This window comes from Manihot esculenta, chromosome 13 (assembly GCF_001659605.2).
Source record: "Manihot esculenta cultivar AM560-2 chromosome 13, M.esculenta_v8, whole genome shotgun sequence".
In the NCBI taxonomy this organism is placed as follows: domain Eukaryota; kingdom Viridiplantae; phylum Streptophyta; class Magnoliopsida; order Malpighiales; family Euphorbiaceae; genus Manihot; species Manihot esculenta.
This window is the reverse complement of record NC_035173.2, coordinates 23,506,953-23,531,021: the sequence shown is the minus strand read 5'-3', so window position 1 is coordinate 23,531,021 and position 24,069 is coordinate 23,506,953. Positions and strand designations below refer to the sequence as shown.

Genomic DNA, 24,069 nt, shown 5'->3' with positions numbered 1-24,069 from the left:
TCAATTCGATGGATCAACCTCTGCTTATTATGAAAAATATTCCCAAACTCAGATCGGTTCCACTGGCTTAATGAGTCTTTGGTTGATTTCAAATTATCAAATAAAGAAGTATTTTGCTTCCAGCCACGGAAAACAACATCAACAAAATCTTTGTGAGCTGTCCAAGCAGTTTGAAAATAAAACCGACGAATAGAAGAATTTGTGACTCCAAAGCAATTCATAAAAATAGGACAATGATCAGAATGCAACTTTGGAGCATGAATAATTGTAGCTCTAGAAAATGTCATACGCCAAATCTCAGTACACAAGCAACGGTCTAATCGAGCAGCTTTATAAGAAGAATTAATACCACCCTTACTCCAAGTAAAAGGAGTACCTTCAAAACCCAAATCAATAAGTGAGTTTTCAAAAATCCATCGCCGAAAATCACTAGCCCCAATACTGTAAACATTAACATAGTCGGTTTGTTCATTCTCGCTCGTAAAAGAATTGAAATCGCCTAACAGTAACCAACTTTTCTCACTTCCATTGAAACCCAGAACCGAATGCCACAAACGTCTTCGTAAACTAATGTCAGGGCTGGCATACACAAAACTTACTAACCACGAGTCCCCATTATCAAGTAACATATTGCATGTAATAAATTGTAGATCTGTCGACACAAGCGTTAACTTAAAAAATGTTTCTGACCATAAAATCCAGATGCCCCCACTGAAACCAAAAGTCTCGACACGAATCCAATTATCATAACCTAGCTGTTTACAAACATTATCAGCTGAATGGCTAGAAATTCGAGGCTCAACCAAACAAAAAATCTGAGGCTTATAGATACGATTGTATTCCTTAAAAGCTCTCAGAAAATTAGAAGAAGCAGCACCCTGACAATTCCAAACTCTAATAATCATTAAAAATAAGAGAGAAAAGAAAGCCATAAGGATGAATGAACCTATAATAGAACGAAAAATCTAGTGAGACCCCTCATTAGAGGGCATCTTACCAATTAAACCACTCTTCTGAAAGTCATTCAAGGAAGTCTGAGCAACAATTATCATCGCATCATCGTCAAGATTCATATCCTGATTACCATCTCCATTAGCTGCTGGGATATTGGGACGGGTTGGATGAGAAAACGAAGGATCATTAAAATTATCATGTTGATTCCTATCCAATTCTATTTCTAAATTTGCAAGTCCCACCAATTTCGGGTTAGAAACAACCCAAGTCTTTGACTGATTCGTTCTATTATTCCCTTGAACAACTACATGGTCATCTTGTGCAGCAGCTTTTCTAGAAGATCCCCCTGATCCACTCGAAACCCCTCTAATTTTTAGAACTGAACTTTGCACAGCAGGCCCATTAGATCTCATATAGGAATCTAAAGCAATATTGGGAGTCTCCTCTCTTGTCACAGTAGAAACCACTTGACCCTTCCCTTTAGAATCCCATAGCTTTTTCTTGCTCAAGACAGGACGAAAATCTTGTACCACTGGTGGAGTCGCATTATGTTCTACATGAGTCTCAGAATCACGGAGAACAACAAGAGAACTAAAGGGGTTATTATTGGTCTTCATCGTTGATTTACCCTTATTTAACTCCCTCGGACCATGATCACCTGACCCAAATTTAAATACAGGTTTTTCCTGAGGACGCTGATTACATCTTCTATCTTTCTTAACCAGCATCCAATCACCAAAATCATCTAAAACAGCTGGATTAACCACTTGATTCTCGGGTAACTGAGCTACCTTAGGAGCAGGGTTACTATGAGCTGAATTAGGCACATTCTCTACATTCTCTGGCTGCAACTCTTTCCGCAACGAAGAACAATTATCTTTCATATGCCCAAAAATTCCACATGAAAAACAAACCATATGCAACACCTCATATTCAATACGTCGAACTCTCCGGTTCAGCTTGAATTTCTATAAAAGAGGCTTCGTAACATCAACTTCAACACATAATCTCGCAAAATGCCCTCTTGTCACTCGACTAGTGTTATTATCTACTCTGATAGGATCTCCTATCTTCCTCCCCAATCGCATAAGAAAATCCTCATTAAAATATTCAATTGGAAGGCATGGAAATCGGACCCAAACTGCCAAGCATTCTAAAGAAACATTAAATGGATCAAAATCCGGGCACCATTGGCGAACTGACAAATAATGATCAGCTATAATCCATGGTCCATCCTCCAATGCAAAATCAAAATCTTCCCTACTATTAAATCGAGCAAGGAAAAAATTATTGTCCAGAGCAATTAAGTCCATAGGGGATTTAGGTTTCCAGAGTTCCTTCACCCTTCGCGATAAATAGGCATACCCTATTGATCTTCCAATCAGCTTGATAATCAAGGAGTTCTTCCATGGTTTACAATAACGAGATTTCTCAATTTTAGTAAGTTTAATATTAGGGAACTTTTCATCCTCCTCATCCTCTTCCCCATCAAAAAGCTCATACAACTGCTCATCATTCACTTCAACTGTGTCAGCAATCAAAGTCTCGTTATTAGGACTTCCATTGACTAGCATATCCCTAACGACCTAAGTTCTACCCACGAAGGTCATCAGTTTTCATTCTCCAGTCCTACGGCCCCATCTAGCCAACCTCTTGCATTGTTCAATCCCCTGCCGAGTTCGGCAGGGAACGTGCCTGGAACCACCCTTTCTGACTAAGAACTATAAAATATGGCTATCCAACTACAGAACACAGCCTACTGGCTGGGGCAAATGTTACATCAAAGGGGACTCAACACCCCGTTGAGCATACCACCTGTGGCTGAGGGCTTCAACGTTAATGAGCCTCAGCCTACCTTAAACCACCAAGTCCCTCAGCAAAGCAGTATGAGGACAAGTGAAGGAGATGAAGAGAACTACAGAAGAAATGAGCCAGCAGTTAGAGTAAAAGGCATAATGGTTAGGGAGCTCATCGAAAAAGATAAAGTCAAAGCTATTCCTCTGAGCTGATATGAGGATTGGGAGGTGAGGAGCTGGAAGGAGATTATCGCCTGGAGAAACGATCGAGAAGGGAAGAGGCAGATGTAGATCAAAAGTTGGAGAAGCTGAAGGAGCAGCTATTGGCAGAACTAGGGGCACGGGACAACAGCAACCCCCTAGTACCTACTTCATCCTCGTTCGCTAGATGGATGCAACAGGAGACTATTCCTAAGAAGTTTATGACGTCGCCAATGGCCGTATATGATGGCACAGGGAACCCCCGAGAGCATGTCCTAAACTACAAAATGTTTATGGAGCCCTAGACCCATTCTGATGCTCTAATGTGCAAGGTCTTTCCTACCACCCTCACCGGACCAGCACGGATATGGTTTAACTGCTTGGAAGCAGGAGGTATTAAGAGCTTCATGAACCTAGCGAAAGTATTCATTAACAGGTTCATTGCAGAGGTCCCAGTTGAAAGAAAGACGAGCAACTTGGAGACAGTCAGGCAAAGGAGGAACAAGTCTCTGAGGGAGTATGTGGCCAGGTTTAATTCTGAGGCCCTGCAGATCCTTGAGCTCGATGAGGCTAGAGCGGTAAATTCCATGCAGAAAGGGACCACATCATAGGAACTTTTTGGCTCATTATGCAGAAAGCCACCCACTACCTTAGCCGAATTGATGAAGAGAGCTGAGAGATACATAAGGCAAGATGACGTCCTGACCACCAGTAGGTTTGCCAGAGAAATGGGAGACAGGGGGAAAGCAGTGGAAGACAGACGACCTAAAAGGCAGGAGAGAAGACATAATTGAGGGCCCGAAGCATTGAATAAGCACCAATGGGAGAGGAAAGAGCAGAGGCCATACTAGCCTTGGATTCCCGAGGTAATTACTCCCTTGAATGTGTCTAGGGCGGAGGTGCTTGTGGTTGTGCAGGACAAAGATTTTATACAATGGGTGTAATACCCGGCTAGCTCAGGCATCGGAATTCTTACCGTCCGGTGGAATTCGAGGATGCCAGTGTTGTTAGAAGGGTAAGAGAATGATTTCTAAACTGTTTTCAGTATTTAATGCGTTTTGAATGAGTTTTGGATTAAGTTTTGAAGAGAAAAGACTTTGGGAACTTTTGCCATGTTCGGCCGCCGAAGGTAATGTTCGGCCGCCGAAAGTGTTATAGATTCGGCTTCCGAAGGTCATGTTCGGCCCCCGAACGTTGCATGGTTTTGCATGCAGGTTTGGCAGCCGAAGGTGAGTCGGCCAGCCCTCTATTTCAGTGCCTCCAGTCGGTGAATTGGATGGATTTCCGTTCCTTTCACTTCCTGAGGTGAGGCCACGTCCTCCCTGAGTCACTTGCTTTGGTTTTATCACCTTGTAACGTTTTAATGGGTTGATGGTGAAGGGTTTGAGTGAAAAAGAGAGGTTTGGTAGTGTGGCGAAGGTGAAGGGAAGGTGGTGCATGTCCTTAGGTTCAGGTTGATAAGCTTCTGTTTTCAGGAGGTAAGGGCAGCTTTTTACCTTGTTTTACTGATTTATACCAGCTTTTAAAGAGGTTAAGGGTAGAGTTGCATGTATAGGGTTTAAGTTTAGTTTTTGATGAGTTATGCATGAAAGCTTGTCTATGTGTTTGTTTGTTGTTTTGTTGGGGTTGTAAGTTAGTGTTGGACCCCTTTGTTCATATACTTGAGTATATGTGTGTTAAGGAGTGGTGTTATGCATGTTTAGAGAGGTGAAAAGGATGGAGGAGCTAGGTTGCGGGTGAAGCTGAGTTCTTGAAGAACTCAGGTTCGGCAGCCGAAGGAGCATTCGGCCGCCGAACCTCTTGCATGGTGGCTTCGGCTGCCACAGCTTGCCCCCAGTGTTTTAAGGTTCGGCTCTGTTTAAGGGGTTTCGGCCGCCGAAGGTGCCGCCGAAGGTTAAAGACTTTCGTCTCTGGAGTATGTTGTGGCCCCCGAACCTTGCCCCCGAAAGGGTTCGGCAACCGAAAGTAGACATTCGGCCGCCGAAAGTATGCAAGTTTCGGCTCTGGACAGGGCATTCGGCCGCCAAACCTGCTGCCGAATGTGTTCTGTCTAGCCTTTCTTTTGCATGCCTTATGTGATTGTTTTAGGAGCTTTTTAAGGGGTTTTGGGATGTTGTTTACGAATTGTTTAGAATGTGTTTGACACCTCATTCGAGTCCTTTTGTGTAGGATTGGACCCGAGAGTGCGAGGAGGTCATCAGTGGTAGGTGTTGCTGAGTCAGTTCTGTTTTCTGCTAGAGGAGCAGAGGTGAGTGGAACGAAACTTAATGCTTTTCATTAAGACATAAACTACTTCCAGCATAGTTCATGCATCATGAGTATATAGTAGGTTGCGTGCATTAGAGTTCACGAATATGCCGCATTGCATTACGTACTTGTTGTTGTGGGTAAATGCTGAATGATCCAATAGTCTCAGACAGGAAGTCCAGGAGCCTTTGACTACGCCCTGGCAAATGGTAAGTACTGATGACAGGAAGACCAGGTGCTCAATTCTACGCCCTGGCACAGAGTTACTGGGACTATGTGGTGACAGGTTTACCCTTGATGTGGATTGTCTGTGATATGATGCATTCCATAAGATCTGTGTTAATGACTTGTTTTATTTACTGTTCTACTCACTGGGCTTTAGAGCTCATCCCACTCCCTTAATCCCAGTTTTGCAGGGTCAGAGTAGCGGGGAAGAGTCAGCAAGAGCAGCGTGTTGATTAAAGGACTGTATGTGTAATAGCCTAGTGTGGACATGATGTAACTAAAAAGAGTTATATGTAAAAGCATGTAATAGCGTGTAAGTTAGTATGAGATGGTTTAGAATGTGCTTTGCCTAGTGTTTGTTTATCCCTTGTATATGCATGTATCCTGTTTTCAGTTTCTTGATGAGAACTGTGTCAAAACAGACTTAATCAATGTTGTATTTCGAAAACCCAGTGAATGATACTGTGAGGGAAGATAGGGTTTCATTCCCTTGACCCAAGACCAGTGCAGAGGGAAGACCAGGTTTGATTCCTGTGACTCTATGGTAGCCAAGGTTAACTTATGATATGCTGACCCTACAGAGTGGGTTCTATGTTTCAGAACATAGTGCATGGAGGTTACTTGGTAAGTATCACTGGTTTAGCCCTGAGGGCTATTATGTCTGATGTTCTAAAGGTTAAGTCTGGTAGTTATACAGAAAAAGTGTAAAAGACTAGTAGTCGAGTCGGATCATGTATGGGATGCTTGGAGTTCAGGTTAGGCTTGCTACGGGTTCTGGCGGTCTTAAGCCGATCTGGATCCTAGCGCCGAGCAGTTTGGGCCGTTACAGAGAGGTACCGGTTTCCGGGCTGTTACAGATGGTATCAGAGCATAGGTTCCTCAAAAGTACGGTGTGTGAGCATGTTTGTTCAAGGATGAGAGATCCCACATCGGAAAGAGGTTGCTTCAGTCATAGCAAGGCAAAGCACAATAAGTAAAATCATGTCCATTAGGTTGTTAAGTTTTGTTTTGCGTGCTGATGTGAAATGCCATGAGGGATGCTATGCATGTATATGTTCTATGTTCATGTGTCTTTCATATGAACTATATGTGTGCTAATGTTTGTCTATTTGTGTTTTGTGTTTTCAGAAGAGCTAAGATGCGTGGAATGAGTCCTCAGATGGATTCAGATCCGTCTGAAGGGTCTTTTGATGAAAGCAGGGATGGAATGGATCTAGAAAGAGTATCTGGAGATAGGAAAGAGAGGGAAGTGGATGTGCAAAGAAGGGATATAGGTTTGCAGGTGAATATGGACAACGAATCTTTAGAGGATATGCAGGCCAAGGATGCCAGACTTTCAGTTATAGGAGAGAATGATCCCTCTACTTGGAGTACAGCTACCTCAAAAGGAGTGCAATGGGGGAGCACTAGTAAGCACAAAGTCAGAGGCCGTAGAAGGTCAAAGCAAAAGGAGTGGGATAGGACTAGGAAGGGTAGGTTGTGGAAGCAGTTTAGAGAAGGGTGTGGGAGGTGTGGAAGGTTGCATAAGGGAGTCTGTCGTGTAGGGATAACAGGATGTTATAGGTGTGGTCAGGAAGGACATATGATACGTGAGTGTCCTGTTGCGCCTTGGATAGTTCAGTCCCAGCGGACATTTTCTGGTAGAACTGTTCAGCAGGAGGCAACCACATTTGACACAGAGGTGCCAGGTATGCTTGTGTTTTTGGGTCGTCTGTTGTCTATATGTTGTGAGATTCATAGAGGAAAACAGAATTATAGGAATGCTGAGGAAAGTGAATAGCTAAGAGATTAGTGAACTAAAGAAAAGGTAAAGAGAGAATTGCTATGAAATGTGGTAACCTTGGGTTGTTACGTGTAGTTATAGTACGAATGTAAAATAAACGAAAGAGAAAAGAAGAAAGACGAAGGTGAGAAAGAGAAGAGAGTTCGTCTGGGGGGAATAGGTGGTCTTTGAGGCAGAGAAAAGTGCCAGGCTTTTCTTATGAAGATTCCCGTGGGAAGTTCCGTTAGCTTTGGCTTGGATCTTCACCCTGCTTCTATAGGAGGCTATCACATTGAACACGGTGACGTCAGGTACGGTCACTGGAAGTGTTTGGATGTGTATGCTATTTGGTTTGGACCCTAGTGTTTTGCTTTCCTTTCTGTTTGTGAGCCTTAACTAGGGTGGGTTTGATGACTTCTGGGCTTAGAGAGTTTTCTTTGGGTTAGTAGACCCGAGTGTGATCCATCTGTGGCAGAGTCAGTCTGTCGGTTCAGTTCAGAGCATGTGAGAGTAGTGGATGCAATCCAGCTGACCTTATGGTTCTAGAGTTGACTCGTGATGTCAACCTAGAGCGGATTGGCTAGCTACTCATGGTACTACCTGAGTCTGCAGAGACAAGGTAGGAAAGTCCAGAGTATAGAGCCTAGAATGGATCAGAGTGAGTCCTGAGAGAGGACAAAGTATCGGAATGCCTAGAAGTTGGTATCAGCCCCGTAAGCTCATAGTTTTGCAGGAAAGGTTGCTAGGGGGTTTTCGCTCTTGTGAGCAAGGTTTGCAGTCAGGTCAGGGAATCAGCCTCAGTGCCAATGTTCGTATTGACTAGATGTTTCCAGTATGGAGGCTTGGTAGCTAAGGGGTTTTATCTGACTTAGTACCTCACCCTGGAATGGTCCAGAGTTGTGATGGGAAACGAAGGATGACTTCTTGAGCTGTTATAGTACCGGTCAATGGTGACAAAGTATGTCTAGTTAGGAGTGATCTAGAAAGAACAGCGACGAAGGATCGATTGTGGTTTTCCTAGGTAAAACCTAGATTGGAGTATTATCTGTTGAGAGGTAGAATGTGAAAGTTAGAAAAGAGATGAGAGGAAAAAGGATAAAGAGAAAAAGGAGTTAGGATCAGAGTAGCGCAGCAGAAGCTGTAAAGTTCAGGCATAGATTTCGTTCTTGATTGTTTACTTGTTTGTTTTTAACATTCGAGGACGAATGTTTTTAAAGGGGGGAAGATTGTAATACCCGGCTAGCTCAGGCATCGGAATTCTTACCGTCCGGTGGAATTCGAGGATGCCAGTGTTGTTAGAAGGGTAAGAGAATGATTTCTAAACTGTTTTCAGTATTTAATGCGTTTTGAATGAGTTTTGGATTAAGTTTTGAAGAGAAAAGACTTTGGGAACTTTTGCCATGTTCGGCCGCCGAAGGTAATGTTCGGCCGCCGAAAGTGTTATAGATTCGGCTTCCGAAGGTCATGTTCGGCCCCCGAACGTTGCATGGTTTTGCATGCAGGTTTGGCAGCCGAAGGTGAGTCGGCCAGCCCTCTATTTCAGTGCCTCCAGTCGGTGAATTGGATGGATTTCCGTTCCTTTCACTTCCTGAGGTGAGGCCACGTCCTCCCTGAGTCACTTGCTTTGGTTTTATCACCTTGTAACGTTTTAATGGGTTGATGGTGAAGGGTTTGAGTGAAAAAGAGAGGTTTGGTAGTGTGGCGAAGGTGAAGGGAAGGTGGTGCATGTCCTTAGGTTCAGGTTGATAAGCTTCTGTTTTCAGGAGGTAAGGGCAGCTTTTTACCTTGTTTTACTGATTTATACCAGCTTTTAAAGAGGTTAAGGGTAGAGTTGCATGTATAGGGTTTAAGTTTAGTTTTTGATGAGTTATGCATGAAAGCTTGTCTATGTGTTTGTTTGTTGTTTTGTTGGGGTTGTAAGTTAGTGTTGGACCCCTTTGTTCATATACTTGAGTATATGTGTGTTAAGGAGTGGTGTTATGCATGTTTAGAGAGGTGAAAAGGATGGAGGAGCTAGGTTGCGGGTGAAGCTGAGTTCTTGAAGAACTCAGGTTCGGCAGCCGAAGGAGCATTCGGCCGCCGAACCTCTTGCATGGTGGCTTCGGCTGCCACAGCTTGCCCCCGAGTGTTTTAAGGTTCGGCTCTGTTTAAGGGGTTTCGGCCGCCGAAGGTGCCGCCGAAGGTTAAAGACTTTCATCTCTGGAGTATGTTGTGGCCCCCGAACCTTGCCCCCGAAAGGGTTCGGCAGCCGAAAGTAGACATTCGGCCGCCAAAAGTATGCAAGTTTCGGCTCTGGACAGGGCATTCGGCCGCCGAACCTGCTGCTGAATGTGTTCTGTCTAGCCTTTCTTTTGCATGCCTTATGTGATTGTTTTAGGAGCTTTTTAAGGGGTTTTGGGATGTTGTTTACGAATTGTTTAGAATGTGTTTGACACCTCATTCGAGTCCTTTTGTGTAGGATTGGACCCGAGAGTGCGAGGAGGTCATCAGTGGTAGGTGTTGCTGAGTCAGTTCTATTTTCTGCTAGAGGAGCAGAGGTGAGTGGAACGAAACTTAATGCTTTTCATTAAGACATAAACTACTTCCAGCATAGTTCATGCATCATGAGTATATAGTAGGTTGCGTGCATTAGAGTTCACGAATATGCCGCATTGCATTACGTACTTGTTGTTGTGGGTAAATGCTGAATGATCCAATAGTCTCAGACAGGAAGTCCAGGAGTCTTTGACTACGCCCTGGCAGGTATATGTGAAGTCCAGGAGCCTTTGACTACGCCCTGGCAAATGGTAAGTACTGATGACAGGAAGACCAGGTGCTCGATTCTACGCCCTAGCACAGAGTTACTGGGACTATGTGGTGACAGGTTTACCCTTGATGTGGATTGTCTGTGATATGATGCATTCCATAAGATCTGTGTTAATGACTTGTTTTATTTACTGTTCTACTCACTGGGCTTTAGAGCTCATCCCACTCCCTTAATCCCAGTTTTGCAGGGTCAGAGTAGCGGGGAAGAGTCAGCAAGAGCAGCGTGTTGATTAAAGGACTGTATGTGTAATAGCCTAGTGTGGACATGATGTAACTAAAAAGAGTTATATGTAAAAGCATGTAATAGCGTGTAAGTTAGTATGAGATGGTTTAGAATGTGCTTTGCCTAGTGTTTGTTTATCCCTTGTATATGCATGTATCCTGTTTTCAGTTTCTTGATGAGAACTGTGTCAAAACAGACTTAATCAATGTTGTATTTCGAAAACCCAGTGAATGATACTGTGAGGGAAGATAGGGTTTCATTCCCTTGACCCAAGACCAGTGCAGAGGGAAGACCAGGTTTGATTCCTGTGACTCTATGGTAGCCAAGGTTAACTTATGATATGCTGACCCTACAGAGTGGGTTCTATGTTTCAGAACATAGTGCATGGAGGTTACTTGGTAAGTATCACTGGTTTAGCCCTGAGGGCTATTATGTCTGATGTTCTAAAGGTTAAGTCTGGTAGTTATACAGAAAAAGTGTAAAAGACTAGTAGTCGAGTCGGATCATGTATGGGATGCTTGGAGTTCAGGTTAGGCTTGCTACGGGTTTTGGCGGCCTTAAGCCGATCTGGATCCTAGCGCCGAGCAGTTTGGGCCGTTACAGAGAGGTACCGGTTTCTGGGCTGTTACAATGGGCCAAGCCTATGAAAGCCGAGGCTAGCTGAAGAGATCCAGACAAGTACTGTCAATATCACCGAGCTCATGGCCATGACACCAACGACTGCTACCAGCTGATAAATGAGATAGAAAGGCTCATTAAAAGGTTCATAGAAACTTTTTCAAGAAACCAGAGGGGCAAAGACCTCCGCAAAATGCAATGGCGGAGAGGCCTCGCAGGCAGACGGGGGGACTTGTGAATGATGGATCCAATGGGACAATCAACATGATTGTGGGAGGATCTAGGGACGCATGAGCAGAAGGGAAAAGAAAAGGAGCAGGAGTGGAGAAGGAAGCAGTGCTAAAGTCATGCAGACAGTGGAACACTCCCCTGTGACCATCTCTTTCTCTCCAAAAGACGCCTATGGAATCCAAATGCCTAATGACGACGCTCTGGTCATTGAGGCCATCATTTATAACTTTCGGGTCCACAAAGTCCTAATGGATGATAGGAGTAAAGTGAATCTGCTACCCTACCGGGTCTTTCAACAAATGGATATACCTGAAGAACAGCTGGTCAGGGATCAAGCCCCTGTTAAGGGGATAGGTGGAACCCCCTGTGGCAGTAGAAGGGAAAGTGAAAGTTGCCCTAACACTAGGAGAACCACCCCTGGCCTGCACTCACTATGCAGTATTCCTCGTGGTAAAGCTACCCTTGAACTACAATGCTATTTTGGGAAGGTTGGTGTTGTACGACTTCGAGGCAATGACCAGCATCCGGTACCTAATCATGAAATTACCCACTAAGTCAAGGGTGAGTATAGTGCAAGACAGGAGGAGGCTCAAGCTGTATATTTGGCCACTATAGAAGAACCTAGCACTCTACCAGAGGAAATAGGCCAGGAGATCATGGAGGTTCGCGATGAGAAGAAGGAGGCCAGGATAGAGCCAGTTGATAAGCTGAAGACATTCCCCCTATCTAAGGATGGAAGTGACAAAGTCTTTAGTATCAACTATAACCTTGGAAAAGACCAGAAAGAGACAACAATGGCTCTTATCAAAAGGCATGCCTCAAGCTTTGCCTGAAAACCTTCAAACATGCCGGGGATAGACCCCGAGGTGATGACGCACAAACTCAATATCCTCCCTAGAGCTAAACCAATAAAACAAAGAAGAGAGTGTTCAGAAAGGAGAAGCAATAAGCCACCAAAGAAGAGGTGAAAAAACTGGAAGAGACATAATTTATTAGGGAACTCATGTACCCACAGTTGTTAGCCAATCTTGTGCTAATTAAAAATGCCAATGGGAAGTATAGAATGTGTATAGACTTTACCGACCTAAATCAGGCTTGCCTAAAAAAATTGTTATCCTCTTCTCAATATTAATAAAATGTCGATTCTATGGCCGGTTTCGATTATCTATCGTCTCTAGATGCAATGTCGGAATATCACCAGATCCTCATGGATAGGTCAGACGAAAAAAAGACCTCCTTCATAACTGAGATGGGACATATTGTTATAAGGCTATGTCGTTCGGACTAAAAAATGCTGAGGCAACATACCAACGGTTGATGAACAAAATCTTTAAGGACCAGATAGGGAGGAATGTAGAGGTATATATGGACGATATGGTAGTAAAAAGCCAAACCTTCCAACAACACCTAGCCGACCTGGAAGAGATATTCGGGATACTTCAGCAATATAGAATGAGATTAAACCCGGCAAAGTGTGCCTTCTTTATCAGGGGAGGAAAATTTATAGGCTATATGGTCATCGAAAAGGGCATAGAGCCAAATCCAGAAAAAGTAGAGGCCATATTAAGGATGCCCAAACCAACCTGTGTAAGGGATGTGTAGAAACTTACAGGAAAAGTGGTGGCACTCAATCGATTCATGTCGAAGTTAGCTAAAAGATGTTTACCATTCTTTAAGAAGCTGAGGAAAGTTCTGAACTTTGAATGGACGAAAGACTGCCAATAAGCCTTTAGAAATCTGAAGTAGTACCTGAGTTCTCCACATGTGTTGAGTAGCCCTCTAGCTGGGGAGGAACTTCTGATATATCTAGCTGCATCTGAACAAGCCGTAAGTGCAGTACTGGTGAGGGATGAGGCTGGGACGCAGAAGCCTATTTTCTATATTGGTAAGGTGCTTAAGGATGCCGTGGTCAGATATATGAACATTAAGAAGTTGGCGTTTGCTTTGTTGTTGGTAGTAAGGAAGTTTAGAGTATACCTGGAATGCCACTAGGGAATAGTAATGATTGACCAACCTTTAAAGAGAATCTTGCACAAACATGAGACCTCGGGGCAGATTCTAGCCTGGTCCATGAAAATTAGCCCATATTGCCTCATTTACCGACCTTGGACTGCCATCAAAGCCTAAACCTTAGCTGACTTCAAAGCTGAGTGCTCTTTTAGCTTAGATCAATAGGAATAGAGTGAAGGGCTACTGAGCTCAGCCAAAGAGAAGGATGGGGACCAACAACTGCGTGAGTTCAGATAGAACCTATTTGTGGATGGATGATAGAGAATAAATTAGTCCACTTTATCTTGATATTATTGATGATTATTTACATGATTTCTACTTAATTTAGTGCTTTTGATATTATTTTGCAGAAAATAGTGTAAAAGGACATTTTGGAGAAAATCCCCCTAAAACTGCCTTAATTGGAGCAAAAGAATGCAAGCCTGCCAAGTTGGAATCAAGTGAAGATAAATAAGGAAAATTCTAAATAAGGAAAGTGGCAAAGAAGGAAAGAACATTCAGCCAAAGCAATTTGAAATTCAAATTTCAAATCTCCAAGTAGCCTTTTCCTTATTCAAGAAGCCAAGACTTAAGTTACCATAAATGAAGAGCCAAACAAGGAAAGTATTTTGAAATTCAAATCTTCAAGATTCATATTCAAATTTTGAATTTCAAATTCCAGCTTATTAAGGAAGCTAAATCCAGAGATCACATGCTTTGCAACTCATGCTTTGCACATTCAAAATTCACATGTGCAAGGAAAGGCTCCACCTTCCTTATTTGTGCATGGGCAGCAACTTGATTCTTGGGCAGCCTTTTGAAGGCACTTGGGCAGCCTCTTGAAGATATATGGGCAGCAAAGACATCAGCACCAGCAAGTAAGAGAAGGGCAGCCCCATTCCTTACAATTGAAAGACCAAGCACACGCACCCCACTTCACATGTGCACAAGCGGCGTGCGAACACAGCACATGGGCAGCAACACATGCACACGTGGACAGCACTTGAAGACCTAGGGCGCACTCCTCTAATCCTATATAAGGATCCTTAAGTGGCCGACCAAAGAAGACTCTCTCCCTCGGCAATTTCGTCAAGCTTGGCGCAAAGGGCAGAATTCAATTATGCAATTCTTCGGTTCATTTGTCCTTCCTTTTTTCCTTTTAATTTCTATTTTAATTCAGCCATGAGTGGTTGAATTATTTTATTCTAGTTGAAGATTGATTGAAACTAAGGTTGTTTTATGGATTGTGAGATCTGAACATAAACTATTTGTCTTTGATTTGTTCAATATTCATACAATTTGGTACTTGAATCTATGATTACTTTGTTGTTTTGATCAAATTGGCCACTTGATTCCTGATTGCAAGGTAATTGATTGTTAGTTGGGATAATTTTTAGTCCGTAATTGCTGGAATTATTCTAACATAAGAATACTTGGTGTAATAACTAAGGAATTGTATGATCTAGCAATATCTCCATGCGTTTGGGTAGCTAGGATTGGATCGCTCTATTTCTTCATACAATTGACAATTGTTTTGATGCCTAAGGCCCAAGGACGTTCCTTGGCAATTTGTTAATTAGTAATTGATTAGAGGACGTTTCCTAATTAATTTAATCATAAGGAGAGACATGGTGGTGAGAAGCGTTTTCCATCTCCATAACTAATCTATTGAATTAATCAAGAGAACATAAGTTTCAATTATCAATCTAAACAGCCAAAGTGGATCCATCTCTTCAACTAGACCTTTCTCATAGTAGATTTATCTTTTATTTAATTACTTGCTCATTTAATTGCTGTCCGTAGTTTACTAATCAAATCAATCTCAAAACCCCCCCTTTTTACTTTTATTGCACTTTACTTTTATTCTACTTACAGTTACTTGCTTTCAGTTTCTCATTCAGTTAATTCTCTTGGTCTTGATAAGAAAAATAGGTAAGTTCTCAATTTCCTATGGATTCGATCCTTTCACCACTATTTACAGTTGTAAAATTGTTGATAACCAGAAAGATTATTTTTGACCGGCTTCGACAACCGCGAGTCAAAAATTGGCGCCGTTGCCGGAGAATTATTCTAACTTGTTTATTTTTCTTTTATGACCAGATCTGAACGTAGGGACACTCTGCCTTACGATCTGGAAATTGAACGCACCATCAGGAGACTAGGAAAGCAAGCCACTGCGCCAGAACACCCAACTGAAGCCACACCTGCGCCTGAAGGAGCTTCTTGCGCAGACCACCATCTGAACACCACTGGAACACACCACCAAGCCGCACCAATGGCTGAACCTAATGCACAACATGCTGCCTAAAATGGACATGCTGTCCATGACCAAATAATTCAAGAAAATCCAGCCATGAGAGCTCCAGTGCCAAGGGAAAGAACCATGAGAGAATTGGCAACACCTGTAGGTGATCAAGCACCACTTTGCATCACCTATCCACCTCTGACAGTTCCCTTTGAACTGAAAACAGGTTTGATTCATCTTCTCCCAAAGTTTAGAGGATTAGAAAATAAAAGTCCACACAAGCACTTGAAAGAGTTCAATATTGTCTGTTCATCTATGAGACCACAAGGTATTTCTGAAGATCATGTTAAGTTAAGAGCTTTTCCTTTTTCACTCGATGATTATGCTAAGGATTGGCTATTTTACTTACCACCTGGATCTATTACTTCTTGGGATGACATGGTAATAACCTTATTAAATAAATATTTCCCAACTCATAAGGCTATTGGTGTTAGAAGAGAAATCTCAAGCATTAGATAGAAACCATCTGAAGATTTATATGATTATTGGGAAAGATTTAAAAGGTTGTGCACAGGTTGTCCTCAATATGAGATTTTAGATAAGGCACTCATAGAATTCTTCTATGCCTGCTTTCTTCAGAAAGAAGATTCATTGATGTAGCTTGTGGAGGATCCATTGCAGACAAGACACCTAGGGAGATGAGAGAGTTAATCTCCACACTTGCAGCCTCATCTAGGCAATATGGAGAAGAAAAGCAAGTGCAGAGAGGAGTCAATGAGGTAAATTCACCTTCTATTTCTGAACTGACATCTTTTTTGAAAGATTTTGCCATAGGACTAGTTCAATAGGTTCAAGCATCCCAGCCACCTAGGCCATGTGGTATTTGTGCATATGTAGGATATCCAACTGATCAATGTCCTACTCTTCAAGAAGACAACCAGCAAGTTAACGCCATTGGAGGATACAACAACCAACCTAGACATGATCCATATTCCAACACTTACAACCCAGGTTAGAGAGACCACCCCAATCTCAGCTATGGAAGGGCCAACAACAATCAGAACTATTAGAACTATCAAAGGAATCAAGCCCAACCAACACCTCCAAATTCCATCCAGTACCTTGAAAAGATGATGGAAACAATGGTAAATGCCATGCAAGGCATGCGATAGGACATAGGACAACTGACTGCATCCATGAGCAGATTTGAATCCCAAGGTAAGCTCCCTTCTCAAACTGAAACTAATCCTAGACAAAATGTTCGTGCCATTACTTTGAGAAGTGGAAAGGAGCTTCAAGATGCCAGATATGAGGAAGAAAAGCAAGATGCACAAGAGCCTGCACAACCTGAAACCTCTCCTGCGCAAACTGAAACATCTGCGCAACCCCATCTCTATGAGCCGGCCAACCGAGCTCCACCTGAAGCACCTCCTGCGCAGAAGACTGATCAAAAGGTAAGCTTTCACATTCCACCTCCTTTTTCAAAGAGATTTGAAAGAATACAAAAAGAAAAGGAAGAAAAGGAGATCCTTGACACCTTCAGAAAGGTACAGATCAACATACCTCTGCTAGATGCTGTTAAGCAGATTTCAAGGTACGCAAAATTTCTAAAGGAACTTTGCACCAATAGAAGAAAGCTTGCTGAGAGAGAAAAAGTAAGTGTAGGTGAAGTTGTTACTGCTGTGATTAAAAGAGAACTTCCTACTAAATGCAAAGACAAAGGTATTTTGCAATCTCCTGTAAGATAGGGAATGTTAGAATTAAGAAAGGCATGTGTGATCTTGGTGCATCCATAAATGTTATGCCTCTTTCCATCTATAATTCTTTGAATGCATGTGCACTGAAAGACACAAGAGTTGTGATTCAATTAGCTGATAGATCTGTGTTATATCCCATAGGTGTTCTAGAAGATGTGTTAGTTCAAGTAGATGAACTTGTCTTTCCTGCAGATTTTTATGTGATTGATACTAAGGAAGATAGTTGCAATACTAGTTCTGACATCCTTCTTGGACGTCCTTTCTTGAGTACTGCTAGGACTAGGATTGATGTACATGATGGTACTTTGACTATGGAGTTTGAAGGGAAAGTCATTAAATTCAATGTCTATGATGCTATGAAATATCCACATGATATGTCCCCTGTTTATGGTCTTGATATTGTTGACTGCTTGAGCCAGGAAATTTTTGATCAAAATCAAGATGATATTCTTAACAGTGATTTCTGTAGAGATACTGATCCTGTAGATAGAGAGTCAGAAAGAGCCAAAATTGAAGGAAACAGTCTGCAGCGTCCAACAAGTAGTTTGCAGTCAAGCACAGAATGAAGGAACCTCTGAAGCACCTCTTCAGAAGAATGCGCAGAAGGGCATTGCGCAAACTGAAACACCTTCAGGCGCGCCCTTTCAGCTTCCAACGCAGACCAGTTCTCCCTTTCAGTCTAGTCCTGCGCAGAAGGAGACCTCTGAAACCATTTCTGTGCCACCTCCATTGCAGTCAAGCCAAGAGCACCTTTCAGAATCTAAAGAATGTGAGAATGACCTCCTTGAACAAATCTTCCAAGCTCAATCTGATGAGCCATGGTATGCAGACATGGTGAACTACTTAGCCACAGGTAACTTGCCTTCTGACATGCCTAAGCACACTAGAGACAAAATAAAGAAAGATGCCAAATACTATGTTTGGGATGAGCCATATTTGTGGAAATATTGTGCCGACCAAATGATAAGGAGATGTATCCCAGACCAAGAAATAGCTTCAGTTCTCACTTTTTGTCATTCATATAGTTGTGGTGGACACTTTGGTCCAAGAAAGACTGCTCATAAAATACTTAAAAGTGGCCTGTTTTGGCCCACTATTTTTCGAGATGCTTTTCTGTTTTGCAGATCATGTGCTAGGTGTCAACAGGCTGGAAATCTGAGCAAAAGAAATCAAATGCCACAGAACCCCATCATGGTCTGTGAGGTATTTAATGTGTGGGGCATAGACTTCATGGGACCATTCCCACCATACTTTGGGTACACCTACATCATCCTTGCAGTTGACTATGTGTCCAAATGGGTGGAGGCTAGAGCGACAAAGACTGATGATGCTAAAGCAGTAGTAGACTTTGTGAAGACCAACATCTTTGCCAGACATGGAGTATCAAAAGCAATCATCAGTGAACGAGGGACCCATTTTTGCAACAAGGTAGTAGAAAGCCTCCTCAGAAAGCACAATGTGATACATAGAACATCCACAGCCTACCACCCCTAGACAAATGGGCAAGCTGAAGTGTCCAGCAGAGAAATCAAAGCCATCCTAGAAAAGACAGTGTTCCCCAACCGAAAGGACTAGAGCACACGTCTGGAAGATGCTCTATGGGCCTACAAGACAGCTTACAAGACCCCCATAGGTATGTCTCCCTACAAATTGGTCTATAGAAAAGCTTGTCACCTTCTAGTTGAGCTTGAACACAAGGCCTATTGGGCTGTAAAGAATTGCAACATGGACCTTAAAGAAGCTGGACAACACCCAAGTTGCAACTGCAAGAGCTAGAGGAAATAAGACAAGATGCTTATGAGACTTCTTAGAACTATAAAGCAAAAACCAAAGCCTCCCATGACAGTCAGCTTTCAAGAAAACAATTTGAGGTTGGTGATAAAGTCTTACTCTTTGACTCTCGTTTGAAATTGTTTCCAGGAAAGCTACGGTCTAGGTGGATTGGACCATTCATTGTAGAGCGTGCTTACCCCCATGGAGCTGTAGACATAAAAAGCATAGAAACTGGGAAGATCTTCAAAGTAAATGGGCATCGACTGAAACCATATTATGAAGGATTCGCAGTGCAAGTGACTTGCGGTTGTCGAAGCCGGTCAAAAATAACCTCTACGGTTATCAACAATCTTACAACTACAGATAGTGGTAAAGGATCGAATCCACAGAGAATTGAATACTTATCTATTTTTCAAAACAAGATCAAGAGAATCAACTGAAAGCATAATGGAAAGCAAGTAAATCAAGAGTAAAGTGCAATAAAGTAAAAAGGGGGGTTTTGAGATGATTTGACTAACAACTATTGAAAGTAATTAAAACAGCAAGTAATTAAAATAAAAGAGGAAATCAATATGAGAAAAGTCTAGTTGAAGATATGGATCTACTTTGGTTGTTTGGGTTGATCATTGAAACTTAGGTTTTCTTGATTTATTCAATAGATTAGTTATGGGGGTGGAAAACGCTTCTCACCACCATGTCTCTCCTTATGATTAAATTAATTAGGGAACGTCCTCTAATCGATTACTAATTAACAAATTGCCAAGGAATGTCCTTGGGCCTTAGGCATCAAAACAATTTTCAATTGCATAAAGAATGAGAGAGATCCAATCCTAGCTACTCAAACGCATGAGATGTTGCTAGATCATGCAATTCCTTAGTTTTTACTCCTAGTTTTCTTAGGTCAGAATATTTCCAGCAACTACGGACTAACAAATATTTCAACTAACAATCAATTAACTTTGCAATCAAGAATCAAGTGGCCAATTTGATCAAAACAACAAAGCAATCTTAGATTTAAGCACACAATTGCATTGAACTAATCAAAAGCAAACACTTTATGTTCAGATCTCACAACCCTTGAAACAACCTTAGTTTCAACCAAACTTCAACTAGAGTTAAGGGTTTTAGCCACTCATGGCTGAACCAAAACAGAAAATAAAAGAAGAGAAAGCAAGAAGATGAAGAACCAAAGTGGTGGTGAGGGAAGGAAGGGGTTGCCGAATCCTTGGAGAAGATGAATGGATCAAAATCTGCCTCTTCATGTCTTCTTAAAGCCTTTAAATAGGTCTTGGGAGGCTGCCTAGGGTTTCTTGGATGTCCATGCATCTTTTGGCGATTGCCCAAAGTGCCCTTGTGTCTTCTAGTTGCATGTGTGGAGTTGCAAGGACTTTATGGTCTTTGTTGTTGCCCAAGGTGTGTCCAAAAAGCCTTCTTCACATTATTCATGCACTAAAGAGGAAGGTGGAGCCTTGATTTGAATATTGAATGTGCATGGCATAAAGTGGGAAACATGTGATCTTCAAGATTTGGCTTATTGAACAAGGAGGAGGCTGTTCGGGGGCACTTTCGGCTGCCTAAGGTAAGTTTCAGAGGCTGGACTTTCGGCTCTAGAGTGAAGGTTCGGCGGCCGAAGGTGCTTCCGAAGGTGGTGGAGTTTCGGATCTGGAGGGAACTTTCGGCTTCCGAAAGTGCTTCCGAAAGTGGGTGACTTTCGGCTTCCGAAGGTGCTTCCGAAGGTGCTAGAGTTTCGGCTTCCGAACTTCACTTTCGGCTTCCGAAAGTGGCTTTTCTGTTTTTGGCACTTTTTAGCATTTTTAAGAGAATTTTCTCCGGATTGTTTCTTTACACCTAATACCTATAAAACATTATTAAAACCACAAAATTAGGTAGAATAGGTGCAAATAAACATCAATAAGATCATGATAATATGGGCTAAAATATGCTCTATCAGCAAGTAGTGGAAGAAATTCCACTATCTCGATCTGAATAGGAATCGCACACCATGCACCACACCCCAGGGGAGTACTCAGTTTTTTTTGTTCTTTTATGTTTCTTATACATTGAGGACAATGCATGATTTAGGTGTGGGGGTGCATATCTCTTCTCTTCTTCTTCTTCTTCTCTTCTTCTCTTCTTCTCTTCTTCCTCTTCTTTTCCTTTCAATTCTGCGATTTTACATAGCTCTCAGCCTGCGAAATTTTTTTTCATTTTTCTTTTAGAAATTGCGATTTTCCCTTCTGTTATGCAGTTCATGCGATTTTAAGTATTTTAGTTTTTCCCTTCAGTTTGTTTTAGTTTTTGCTTTCAATAACACACACACAACCACAACCTTCTTCTTCTTTTTGATTTGCTCTACTCAAATAGATAGACTATGCTGGATGAGTTTTTCTTTCCATGACCCCATTGATGTGATGACTCTTTAAACTTATGTTGAATCAATTGCAGTGAGTTGTATTCATGTTTGAGAATTGCCTTTTGAATTGAATCTTTGAGCTTGCCATGGTGAAAAATATATTGATGACACTCATTAGAGAGAATAAATTGAAAGTTGTGTGAATGAACTTAATGTGACTTGTTTTAGCAATTGGTGTTGATTTGCCCAAATCATTGAGAGAAAGAAATTCAACAAAGGATTAGACTTCAAAAGCACAAATTGAAAACTGTTCCAATGGTCAAAAGACTATGAATAGAGCTAGTAGCCACTTGGACAGGTGACCAACTGAGTAACTGGGGGTGGGTATCACAAATATGTACCTTCACGTGAAAAGGTTGGTGACTTTTTCAAGTAAAATTAAAAGTACAAAAAGCTGAATAAAGTACTTCAAGGTAAGGGCAAGCCACTCTGAAAGCTAGAAAAAGTCTTATCTGAACAAATAATATGTGCATGTATGATCTCTCTCTTGAGTAAAACAAATCCTAGCCATGTAAGTAAAGGGAAACAGGGAAAGAAGGTGAGTAATCTTCATGCATATATTCTTCACTGCAATGATTCAAAATAGGTGTCTAGAGTAAGAGCTTAAGTAGAAATAAGGATCTAGAGCAAAGAAAGCTTATTTGACTATGTTTATTTGCTTGAGGACAAGCAAAAGGCTAGGTGTGGGGGTATTTGATAGAGCATAAATTAGTCCACTTTATCTTGATATTATTGATGATTATTTACATGATTTCTACTTAATTTAGTGCTTTTGATATTATTTTGCAGAAAATAGTGTAAAAGGACATTTTGGAGAAAATCTCCCTAAAACTGCCTTAATTGGAGCAAAATAATGCAAGCCTACCAAGTTGGAATCAAGTGAAGATAAATAAGGAAAATTCTAAATAAGGAAAGTGGCAAAGAAGGAAAGAACATTCAGCCAAAGCAATTTGAAATTCAAATTTCAAATCTCCAAGTAGCCTTTTCCTTATTCAATAAGCCAAGACTTAAGTTGCCATAAATGAAGAGCCAAACAAGAAAAGTATTTTGAAATTCAAATCTTCAAGATTCATATTCAAATTTTGAATTTCAAATTCCAGCTTATTAAGGAAGCTAAGTCCAGAGATCACATGCTTGCCAACTCATGCTTTGCACATTCAAAATTCACATGTCCAAGGAAAGGCTCCACCTTCCTTATTTGTGCATGGGCAGCAACTTGATTCTTGGGCAGCCTTTTGAAGGCACTTGGGCAGCCTCTTCAAGATATATGGGCAGCAAAGACATCAGCACCAGCAAGTAAGAGAAGGGCAGCTCCATTCCTTGCAATTGAAAGACCAAGCACAAGCACCCCACTTCACATGTGCACAAGTGGCGTGGGAACACAGTACATGGGCAGCAACACATGCACACGTGGACAGCACTTGAAGACCTAGGGCGCACTCCTCTAATCCTATATAAGGATCCTTAAGTGGCCGACCAAAGAAGACTCTCTCTCTCGGCAATTTCGTCAAGCTCGACGCAAAGGGCAGAATTCAATTCTGCAATTCTTCAGTTCATTCGTCCTTCCTCTTTTCCTTTTAATTTCTATTTTAATTCAGCCATGAGTGGTTGAATTCTTTTATTCTAGTTGAAAATTGGTTGAAACTAAGGTTATTTTATGGATTGTGAGATCTGAACATAAACTATTTGTCTTTGATTTGTTCAATATTCATACAATTTGGTTCTTGAATCTATGATTACTTTGTTGTTTTGATCAAATTGGCCACTTGATTCTTGATTGCAAGGTAATTGATTGTTAGTTGGGATAATTTTTAGTCCGTAATTGCTGGAATTATTCTAACATAAGAACACTTGGTGTAATAACTAAGGAATTGTATGATCTAGCAATATCTCCATGCGTTTGGGTAGCTAGGATTGGATCTCTCTATTTCTTCATGCAATTGACAATTGTTTTGATGCCTAAGGCCCAAGGACGTTCCTTGGCAATTTGTTAATTAGTAATTGATTAGAGGACGTTCCCTAATTAATTTAATCATAAGGAGAGACATGGTGGTGAGAAGCATTTTCCATCTCCATAACTAATCTATTGAATAAATCAAGAGAACATAAGTTTCAATGATCAATTCAAACAACCAAAGTGGATCCATCTCTTCAACTAGACCTTTCTCATATTAGATTTATCTTTTATTTAATTACTTGCTCATTTAATTGTTGTCCGTAGTTTGCTAATCAAATCAATCTCAAAACCCCCCCTTTTTACTTTTATTGCACTTTACTTTTATTCTGCTTACAGTTACTTGCATTCAGTTTCTCATTCAGTTAATTCTCTTGGTTTTGTTAAGAAAAATAGGTAAGTTTTCAATTCCCTGTGGATTCGATCCTTTCACCACTATCTACAGTTGTAAAATTGTTGATAACCAAAAAGGTTATTTTTGACCTGCTTCGACAACCGCGAGTCAATGGAGCATCCAACGCCACGGGCAGCAGGGTAGGGATACTTTTGAAAGGACCGGAGGGATTCAGGGTGTGCTATGCTCTGCGCCTAGAGTTCATAGCATCCAATAATATGGCTGAGTATAAAGCCCTCATAAATGGAATGCAGATTGCATTAAGAGTGGGGGCAACCGACCTCAAAATAAACAGTGACTCCCAGCTCATGATCAACCAAATAACAAGGGTATACCAAGCAAAAGATCTTATCATGCAGAAGTATCTAGCCAAGGTCCAGGCTATAGAGGTTGAGTTCAGTGAGCAGGGGATTGTTATACAGTATCAAAGAGTGCCTTGAGAGGAAAATGAAGAAGCAGATCTGCTCAGCAAACTATCCAAA

General features: G+C 41.6%; 1 protein-coding gene across 1 annotated transcript; it reads right to left on the bottom strand.

The window, feature by feature from the left end:
- Positions 1-1,922: 1,922 nt before the first annotated feature.
- Positions 1,923-2,528, bottom strand: LOC110629238. The gene has a single exon (XM_021776152.1). It carries the CDS (start codon positions 2,526-2,528, stop codon positions 1,923-1,925), a length of 606 nt encoding a protein of 201 aa, XP_021631844.1.
- Positions 2,529-24,069: the final 21,541 nt, after the last annotated feature.